Source organism: Vitis riparia, chromosome 17, assembly GCF_004353265.1.
Source record: "Vitis riparia cultivar Riparia Gloire de Montpellier isolate 1030 chromosome 17, EGFV_Vit.rip_1.0, whole genome shotgun sequence".
NCBI lineage: Eukaryota > Viridiplantae > Streptophyta > Magnoliopsida > Vitales > Vitaceae > Vitis > Vitis riparia.
Window position 1 is genome coordinate 9576153 of NC_048447.1, and position 11127 is coordinate 9587279.

The 11127-nt window shown below is 45.4% G+C and overlaps 1 protein-coding gene across 1 annotated transcript; it reads left to right on the forward strand.

The window, feature by feature from the left end:
• The first annotated feature begins 9459 nt into the window (after window positions 1–9459).
• On the forward strand, window positions 9460–10152 carry LOC117904073 (uncharacterized protein At5g48480-like). Its single transcript, XM_034816595.1, has one exon. It carries the CDS (start codon window positions 9460–9462, stop codon window positions 10150–10152), a length of 693 nt encoding a protein of 230 aa, XP_034672486.1.
• Window positions 10153–11127: the final 975 nt, after the last annotated feature.

The following is an 11127-nucleotide window of genomic DNA, read 5'->3' on the forward strand; positions in this document are numbered from 1 at the left end:
TTGCATTGTAGGAGTCAGTTTAGGAGTCGTTTGAGTCTGGAGTCACATTCTTGGAGGAGAGTTGGAGGATGATTGATTAGAGCAGATTCACATCCGAGTTTAGACAGTTCAGTTGAGATGTCAGACGAGCTAGCTTCCACACTTGCTTCCATTCAGGAGTTCATGGCCGGAGTCAGTAGGCGCTTGGATCAGTTAGAGAGTTCTCGCCAGGATCCTCATCCGGTTGGCATGGTCACTGACGAGACGATTCCTCATGCATCTCAGACAGCACAGACTCGTCCACCTGGGGTTTCACTTGGTACTCCATTTCATCTGGTAGATCATTATGAGACCATTCCACCACCTACTGTCACAGTGCCACCTCCCATGGTTCCTACTATTGAGGATACTCGATTGGCCGAGCAGGAGGCCAAAGTTGAGAGGCTTGAGTCCATGATGAGACAGATTAGATTGCAAGACGGGGGTTTGACTTGGGATGACAGAGATGGCATACCGGCGGCTAGCTTGCCCGCCAAGTTTCGCATGCCAGACATTGAGCGCTACAGTGGGATTGGTTGTCCCAAGATCCACTTGAGACTATATAGCACAGTTATGAGAGCACATGGGATAGATGATGCACAGTTGGTGGCCCTCTTCCCTATGTCACTTAGTGGAGCAGCTCAGAGGTGGTTTGCTTCAGTCGAGCCTTCGAGACTTCGCACCTGGGAGGACGTGGCTCATGAGTTCCTGACCCAATTCGCTTTCAGTGCCGATATTGATGTATCCAGGCGAGAGTTGGAGACCACTAGACAGAGGCCAGATGAGTCTATTTCTTCCTTTGTTACTCGTTGGAGGGCAAAGGTGGCTGGTATGATAGATCGGCCTAAGGAGCAGGATCAGATTGACATGGTTCTTCGGAACCTACAGCCGAGATTCGCGAGACGTCTTGTGGGCATCCCGTTTCAGGATCTCAGGAGTTTGGTTCAAGCAGCTTTCAATGTTGAGGAGGCCATTGCTCGAGGATTATGGACAGATACTACTCCTTCCCCTGACAGTAAGGGGAAGAAGCTGATTGGGCCGTTTGGCAGATCTGGAGAGGTTGGCGCTATTAGTTATCAGCATCAGAGGCCCGCGCATCGCTCAGCTTATAGGCCTCCTACAGTCAGAGCTCATTTCTCTCTTCCACAGTATCAGTATCAGTTGGATTATGCTCAGGAGCCTTACATTGCTCAGACTAGCATGCAGCCACGACCTTCGCATCCGAGAGCCGCTACTCACCCGCCACCTAGACCATATGCACAGAGGGCTGCGAGACAGTTCACTCCTTTGGGCATGACATTGACTAGAGCTTTTGAGAAGCTCAGAGACGCTGGGGTGATTGTTCCTTTGGCGCCGAGGCCTTTGCCACATCCTATTCCTCCTCATTTCCGTTCACATGAGCACTGCTTATATCATCAGGTTCCGGGGCACGATACTGAGCGTTGTTCAGCACTCCATCATGCGATACAGGATTTGATCGATTCAGGGGTGGTTGACTTGGCCAGGCCAAGTGTGACCACCAATCCCCTGCCTACACATTCTACACATGCAGTTCCTCCTCCTCCTGGTCATCAGTAGATTGATTTGGATATTGAGGGTACAGATGGCATATGGTGTTCTGGGATCTTCCAGGTTGAGGACTTGGGTCAGTCGGCATGGGTACATCGCTTGGTAGTAGTTCAGCTCAGAGCACTCTTCATCCTGATTATGGTCATCATCAGAGTCATTTTCCATTTTGTTGAGTCCAGTTTGTAGTTTGTCAGAGTTGTTTTTGTTTTGTTGAGTCTTGTTTTCGGTTTAGGATCATTTGTTTTTAGTTTCATGTTGAGAGTCCAGTTGCTTGTAGTCCTTTATCATTTCACACATGATGTACTCGGTGATTCATTTAGTGATATGATATTTTATCTGAGTATTGTGACATTTTTCTCGTGAGTGAGTTTTACATATCTTGTGTTGATGCGTGTTATGCTTTCGATATGATGCATCTTTCACTTACATCACGATCACTTTGGCCTGACCTATCATGGAGGATATTGAGCCTATTGACCTAGGATCAAGAGATCGACCTAGGGAGTTTGAGACTATGACCTATTTCACCTTCTGATTAGAGCAGTACCATATCCATATCCACACCCTGACTCTGTGGACTTGATGACCTACCCATTTTGAGCCTGACATGACACCACTCATTTGTACCATTATGTGACATTTACCATTCTTATTCACCTTAGCATATTACAGTACCATTGCCTATCCTTTCCATCAGTTCATTGATCTGACCAAGTAGTGTCCGAGATGATTAGACCCGAGATGAGCTCTATACGATGATAGACGGATCACGATGAGAGAGTGTTTGGCTGCTTGATGATATTGCTGACGTAGAGGGATCGCCATGGGGCGTTCAGATTTGAGTTGTTGCATATGACTTCAGGTGTTTTGATATGATCAGAGGGACTGAATCTATGACCGATGACGAGTTGGATTATGATGATAGAGTGAGGTGATTGTCGGAGGACATTGAGGATTGTCACAGAGCATCAGTGAGGGCTTTCACACGATTTCAGAGGAGTCGCCATGACTTTGTTGGATGGATGCCAATCTTCAGTATTGACCATGTGAGATCTTGAAAGCACGATGTTTGCGGTTGTGGTCAAAGGATGGGTGGCCATCATTTCATGAGCCGATTTATTTGATCACCTTCGCATATAGAGTTACCCGTTGCTAGCCCTTTGAGCCTTGCACGAGCATCATAGCCTTTTCTTTCATCACCTCGTTTACTTATTACACCGGGTTGGGGACCTTGTAGTGTTTGCATGCTATGTTTGGATATGTCATGAGTTCCAGACTTGACATACATATTCGAGCCTCATTCTTCACTCTTCATTGTGATATTTTCCACTTGGACATCATTTCATCACTATTTTCCGATATCACATATCACCACTTGTGATATTCATTCTCTGTCTTTTCTTTCATCATTGCTTACTCGACATTATCCGTGTTTCACCTTGAGTGGTGGTTTTTCACACGTCACTACATGGAGGATGTCACGTTTTTCCCCCGTTCGCCTTATGGGCAGTGGTCCAGGGATCTTATTTGAGAGGTTGTCTTGTTAGTGAGGATTCATGTTACATCAGTATATGGGGAGAGTTTATTCATTTGGCTATGTATTTCATGGGAGATCATTCATTATTTATCAGAGTATGCGCAAAAAAATAAAAAATAAAAATAAAAATAAAAAAATAAAAAAATAAAAATAAAAAATTAAAAATAAAAAAATAAAAAATGATAGCGCATTATTCATTTTATCATTCACCATTGGGCATGTGTATGGACGTGCCAGGTTGCTTCATTGAGTTCATATGATAGAGAGAGTTCGTATGAGAGCTCCTTTCTGGGATTCATCTTGAGGTATATTTTGGGTGAGAGTATGAGTCGCCTCTTCGATTTTTATGAGAGATGCGAGAGACCTTTCTTTAGTATATCTGGATCCTTGCTCTATCCATCATTCCTTCTATTTCAGATGTGACTATTTTCCATGTTTTGATGCAGGGTGACCATCACTCACTTTTCTATCTCATCGTCTTCTTCCATCTTTATTTTATCCCTCCGTTTCACTCCACTTCATTTTATCTCATTCTTCTCTCATTCCGTTTGATGTTTGACATGGGTTCAGCATTCACACTTTATTATTGTTTATTCGATGCGACCATTCATTTACCATCACTTTTTGTGTGGGGACCCCTAGGTTTGGGACTCATGACGTTTTCTACGTACTGCATATCATGCACGAGGGGTATGGGGATTATATCATTGGGATTTTTGAGCCTAGTTTCCTTTCGTTTCTTTCACCCTATTACCTTGGCCTACGTTACGTCCCGTGTCTAAAGACCACCCTGAGGCCATTACTTCACATTGTGTTTGACGGCTCACACATGGGCAATACTCGAGCTTGGTCGGTGATTATCTCTCGGAGCATGATGGATGTGGAGTTGAGATGATGATTTACACTGGGGCATACCCTTTTTATCGGTGATGGACTTTCAGAGGCGACATTATCTACACTGGGGCATACCCCGCTCATCGATGACGTTTTCTTTTGGGATGGTGCCTTGCGCTGAGGCATAGTCAGTTCGCTTCGTCACTTGGATTACGATGGATTAGCTGTTGTGGGATGACCCTACACTGGGGCATAGCCCTTTCAGAGAGCGTTTTTATTGGAGATACAGTCACTCTACTCGATATTATGCATTGGGACACACTCTGCTCATTGATGGTTGATTTTTGAGATGATGATTTATTTGAGGCGTAGCCCTCTCATTAGTGATGGACTTTGATTGTTCATTGGAGCATAGTCACTTCAGGTGGTTTATACTGGGGCATAGCCACCACATTCACATTCATGGAGCTCGGGGATTCTGATTCTTATGGATTACGTTGAGATGTTTCCGTTTTGGCACCAGGAGTAGAGGTTGATTGATTTGTTGACTCGGATACACTACTTTACACTGGGGCATAGCCGGGATGGAGAGCATTTTTCATTGGAGCATAGTCACCCTATTGGATTCCTTACACTGGGGCATATCCATCTTTTGGAGGGAGATCAGGTTGATTCTTGACGTTGGAGCATCCGACGAGTGATATGGAGATTATTGGATTATTTCATGTTGTCCTCATTGCATACTGGGGCATAGCCACCTTGTTGGATGTGTCGACATCGAGATTTGGCTTCCTGTTTGTGATTACTACTTTTCGATGGATTATGGAGCTATTGATACCTCGGGTTTAGTATTCTCGGCGTACTTGGACGATCTCGGATACATACCTTTCATCTCGTACTCAGTTATTTCACCCTGGATACTTTCAGGCCTTCCATCATACCAGAGCCTGATCATCACATTCTTTTATCTTACACATCCCACTGTGACACATGACCTCACCCCTCTCTCGATTAGGAGGAGATGTAGATCAGTCCTCGATCACCTTGGTTGTGCTTTCATATATCTTTTGGACTTTAGGTTCAACATTTTCCATGACGGCAGGGCCTGACAGATTGTTGATTTATTAGTGACGATGCTTTCATTTTGACAGTTGGCATGTTGAGTGTTGATTTGCTTGTTTTTCACGTTTTGAGCACTAGTCATCATTGTTTTTATTCGTCAGTCATTTCTGTTTAGTCAGCATGGTATCACGATGCATGGTCCTGTTTGGCATTACCTATCTGAGGTTGGACATTTTCATTACATGATGGATGAGCATATTTAAGAGTACAGTAGCTTTGAGATATTATATATCTCAGTCTGTTCACTGTCACATACTGGGGCATGCCCTTCTTCCCTGGATCATCAGACCTTCCACAAGCTTCACTCACATTTGATCTAGTTGTTGACCCTTCCGAGTGGTCATACTGGGGCATACCCCCTTCTCCGAGAGCATCGGGCCTTCCACAGGCTTCACTCACCTTTGATCTAGTTGTTGACATTTTCGAGTTGTCATACTGGGGCATATCCCCTCCCGAGTTTGCTTGCATCATTATCTGGGTTATCTTTTGGCTTTGGGCCATTTGATCAGGTCATTCATCATCTTGTCATATCAGTTTGTGTTGAGTCGAGACCGTACCTATATTGATCGGTCATCATCCTATCAGTTTGAGTTTGAGTCGGGGCCGCACCTATATCGATCGGCCATCTCCCTGTCATGTCAGTTTTCGAGTCGGGACCGCACCTATATCGATCGGTCATCATCCTATCAGTTTGAGTTTGAGTCGGGGCCGCACCTATATCGATCGGTCATTATCGTGTCAGTTTGAGTCAGGGCCGCACCTATATCGATCGGTCATCATCCTATCAGTTTGAGTTTGAGTCGGGGCCGCACCTATATCGATCGGCCATCTCCCTGTCATGTCAGTTTTCGAGTCGGGACCGCACCTATATCGATCGGTCATCATCCTATCAGTTTGAGTTTGAGTCGGGGCCGTGCCTATATCGATCGGTCATTATCGTGTCAGTTTGAGTCAGGGCCGCACCTATATCGATCGGTCATCATCCTATCAGTTTGAGTTTGAGTCGGGGCCGCACCTATATCGATCGGCCATCTCCCTGTCGTGTCAGTTTTTGAGTCAGGACCGCACCTATATCGATCGGTCATCATCCTATCAGTTTGAGTTTGAGTCGGGGCCGCACCTATATCGATCGGCCATCTCCCTGTCGTGTCAATTTTTGAGTCAGGACCGCACCTATATTGATCGGTCATCATCCTATCAGTTTGAGTTTGAGTCGGGGCCGCACCTATATCGATCGACCATCTCCCTGTCGTGTTAGTTTTCGAGTCGGGACCGCACCTATATCGATCGGTCATCATCCTATCAGTTTGAGTTTGAGTCGGGGCCGCACCTATATCGATCGGCCATCTTCTTGTCATGACAGTTTAGTTTCCGGGACCGCACCTATATCGATCGGTCATCATCCTATCAGTTTGAGTTTGAGTCGGGGCCGCACCTATATCGATCGGCCATCTCCCTGTCATGTCAGTTTTCGAGTCGGGACCGCACCTATATCGATCGGTCATCATCCTATCAGTTTGAGTTTGAGTCGGGGCCGCACCTATATCGATCGGCCATCTTCTTGTCATGACAGTTTAGTTTCCGGGACCGCACCTATATCGATCGGTCATCATCCTATCAGTTTGAGTTTGAGTCGGGGCCGCACCTATATCGATCGGCCATCTCCCTGTCATGTCAGTTTTCGAGTCGGGACCGCACCTATATCGATCGGTCATCATCCTATCAGTTTGAGTTTGAGTCGGGGCCGCACCTATATCGATCAGCCATCTCCCTGTCATGTCAGTTTTCGAGTCGGGACCGCACCTATATCGATCGGTCATCATCCTGTCAGTTTGAGTTTGAGTCGGGGTCGCACCTATATCGATCGGCCATCTCCCTGTCATGTCAGTTTTCGAGTCGGGACCGCACCTATATCGATCGGTCATCATCCTATCAGTTTGAGTTTGAGTCGGGGCCGCACCTATATCGATCGGCCATCTCCCTATCGTGTCAGTTTTTGAGTCGGGGCCGCACCTATATCGATCGGCCATCTCCCTGTAGTGTTAGTTTTCGAGTCGGGACCGCACCTATATCGATCGGTCATCATCCTATCAGTTTGAGTTTGAGTCGGGGCCGCACCTATATCGATCGACCATCTTCTTGTCCTGACAGTTTAGTTTCGGGGACCGCACCTATATCGATTGGTCATCATCCTATCAGTTTGAGTTTGAGTCGGGGCCGCACCTATATCGATCGGCCATGTTCTTGTCATGTCAGTTCAGTTTTCGGGACCGCACCTATGTCGATCGGTCATTATCTTATCAGTTTGAGTTTTTGAGTCGGGACCGCACCTATATCAATCGGTCATTCGTCGTGTCAGTTTGAGTCGAGGCCGCACCTATATCGATCGGCCATCTTTCTGTCAGTTTATGTTTAGTTCGAGTCGGGACCGCACCTATATCAATCGGTCATTGTTTTGTTGGATTGAGTTGAGTCTTGTTCACCTCCGAGTCACGCCTACACAGTTGAGTCTTCTTTGCATTCTGAGTCACCATTATTCCTCCATTTTGGTTGTTCAGAGTCATTCTCCTCACTCGGTTACCTGGAGCTTATTGCTTGATCATCATTGCTCTGTTGGGATTCCCCTTCCACTACACATGACAATTTTTTTTTTTTTAGATCACGACACGTATTTCAGTCATGTTGTTGGGCATCCTACGCTTGGCATTCTCATGTAGGTCACATAGGGAGTCTCCTTTGGACACGTTCTTTCTCGTACTTCAAGGTGGTTCGACCGTTACTCATTTTTGCAATCGATTTTCGAGTCACTTTTGGAGACGACTTAGAGGGAACCTGGATCCTTAGTGTGGCTGTAGAGGCATTTCGAGACATCATTTCCTTTTAGGATTAGAGCCTCGTTGTTCATCTGTTAGTCTGAGTGAGTTTATATCTCACTAGTGTCCCTATGGGGGTCTTCTTGGTTCTTCGGTAGAGTTCACTTCATTGCACTCACTATTCACACTTATTTTTTTCACTCCAGTGTTCATGTTCTTTACACTCGTGAACTCTATCGAAGAGGGGCATATTTGTAGACCCCCATGTGGGGTCTGCTTTGCTGCAGCCAAGATTGACATGTGTCACCACCTTAGGTGGCCATGTGTCACTCCGAGATGGGCTGTGGTGGAATCAAAGTAGTGGTTTTGAGAACCACTAGGGGAGGGACACTTGGAGGAAGGTTCTAGAAGGAGGAGCGTATTTGATTTTTGCTGTGAGGACGTTGCCAGCTGCATGTGGAGGTGAGTGGAGGTTGCAGGCTGGTAGTGGAGGACTTTTGTTGGCTGTTGCTGTAGAGGCCGTTAGGAGGGCAAATCCGGAAGGTGGCGGGGATTTTTTAGAAGGCAGGAAAAAGGAGAGAGAAAAGTAGAGACAAGAAACCAGAGAGGAAAGTTTGAGAACCAGAGTATTTGAATGCAGCTGTGAATAGGAGAGGAACGAGGATAAACTCAGGGGTTCTCTGATTTATTTTTGCCAGAGAGGAGTTCTCCCAGGTGCGGGCATTGTGGTTTTTTCTGTTCATATTTCTCATTACACAATCTCTCATGCATTTTTTTTCCTGATGTTTTAGCTTTCATTCACTGTTGGGACATGTTTGCTATGCTGTTCTCTCATTTTCTTTGATTTCACTTGAGGCCATCATGCGCGTGAATTCATATGCATCGTGTTTATGCTCTCTGCCATGCCCCTGTACATAGCCTATGGATTAATACCTAAAATGGGGTTCAATATGTTGGTTCTTTGGTATTTCTTATTTGTTCCTTCCTTGAGATTTCCTTTGCTTTTACCCCTGCTCCTTCTTATTCCATACATGTTATTTTAAACTTGTGAGTTCACCGTTGAGTTGTGTGAGGCTGGAAGGGAATTTCTCCTTATTGTATGGCCAGTAACAAACATGAGATCGAGGGTCTGTGACTAATGATTGATATACGGATCCCCTTTGGCACCTGAAAGACCATGCTGGTCAAAGCTATTGCAAAGGAGATGATTTCGGCGCGGGTCCTATGGATGTAAAAGTGCACCTAGCCTCATTTCTATTTCTCCGTCCACCATACATATGTGCAGAGGAGTATAGAGAGAAGGGAGTATTCTGTTTGGAGATTTTCTGGGTTAGTGATTGTTTGAGAGCTTCGAAACGGCAAGGAAGGAGCAGAGAGCTAGAGGAGCTTTTGGGTTTGAGAGTTTTGGGTGGTTTTGAACTGGCTGGAGAGGAAGTTCGCTAGAGAGGGGAGAGTGTTGGAGATCTTGAGAAGCTGTAGGAGGGAAGAGAAGGGAGAGTTGAAACAGAGGAAAGAAAGGGAACGTTCTCAGGGGTTGGGGTCTCTGATATGAAGACGTTCCAAGAAATGGTTATTCCCGGATTTGATCAGACAGAGTTCTGTGTTAATCAAAATTTTGTTCTTAGCAAGAACAGTGCCACCAAGGCAGCTGTTGCTGTGACCTTCACTGCTGTGAAGCCACAGCCGTTCGTGGAAACTCCGAAGGCTACGGACGCCGTACAGTTCAACAAGGCTGCATTTGGTGCTGAGGAGGTGAACCGTACAATGCATCCCAAGAGGAAGGCTGATCAAGAGCTCCCTCTCATCCTCTCTACTGGAGTTAAGATCGGTTCCTATTCGCTTCTTGTTTCTGACCTCGCCGACGACTCAGACGTTCTGGCCAAGACTGTTGGAACCAGTTGTGCGATCTGCATGGAGACTTATGAGGTGGAAGCTGCCTTAGTCAAGGCCGTCGCCGCTGGAGCAACCAACGAGTGCGCCACCGCCGGCGGCGAGAGCGCGTGCTGCGGCGAGTGCATGACTAAGCTGAAGGACCTCTATGGCTTCATCTGGCTGATATGCTCGCCTGCGAAGAAGCCAGTTGACGTGGTAGCCTGGAGGCCGTCGGATCTCTATCCGTCCCTTGAATTTACTTTTCAAAATTGTCTTTTTTTGTCTCTGCTTTGCTGGCATGTGGGCCACCATTTTCCCCACTCGCATTCAGAGGCAGCAACGAAAGTAATCTGCTCCAGGTCTACACCGACGACGCTCCAGGCTTGAAGATTGCACCAAATTAATTTTGTGGCAGTGAGGGAATGACTTCCGGAAATTATTCAGTTGTTCCTTTTGAAAATCGGCTCGCATGACTCAGTCAAAGTTGGACTATTGATACGACAAGCGCAGTAACACTCTGAGATTCATACCCACGTGGTCATCAATTCCTATCCTTTCCGCTTGTGCATGAATTGCATGGCCAGCTTCAGGCCACCTGTCTTTCTGCCATTGCTTTCTCTCTTATTTCCTCATTCTTTAATTTTGAAAATAATTCTTCCAAACCCCATTTTGTAAATAACCTTTTTCAATTATGGTTCTCAAATAATTCCAACTCTCCTTAGTTTTTCATTCTTATTTTTGAGAAAATCACATTTTTTTAATCAAATTTGCTTCCAATTCCTATTCGGTAAGCAATTTTCAAATCTATCTTGGTATTTTAAAATGTTTTAAATAAGCATGAGTTTAATTTTGTGGTTCTAAATTATAGAATTTACGAAATTAATTCATGCTAAAATAAACGGGCTTTGGTGGGGGCCCGACATATCTGATTTTTTGATTGATTGCCTGATTGATTGATTTATTTTGACATGCATGATTAATTTACTCTATTCCTTGATATGCGTTTAATTATACATGTTCATTGTTCACTAACCCTGTTCCACGATAGCGCGTTCGTGATTGTCGCCCAGGTACGCATCTATTCATATTTCACTCATTCTTTATACATGCTTTGCTTCTCATATTGTGCATGATCGATTTGAGTATTCATCGATTTTCTTGTTGACTGCCACGATTACTTCATTTTATTAGTAGAGACCAGGTTTTAGGGACTTAGAGGGGTGCTACGGTCTTTACCGTACCTTCCCAACAAGTAACCTGACCCCCGAACCCGATCCGGTTTTTCGCAGATCACCTTTTTCCAAAACAAGGAGTCACACTTAGGGTTTTTCTTTCTTATTTTGTTTACCCTTTAAAAATAAA

Excerpts from the sequence above, each read along its gene's own strand:
- LOC117904073 (XM_034816595.1), top strand. The coding sequence starts at position 9,460 with ATGGTTATTCCCGGATTTGATCAGACAGAGTTCTGTGTTAATCAAAAT.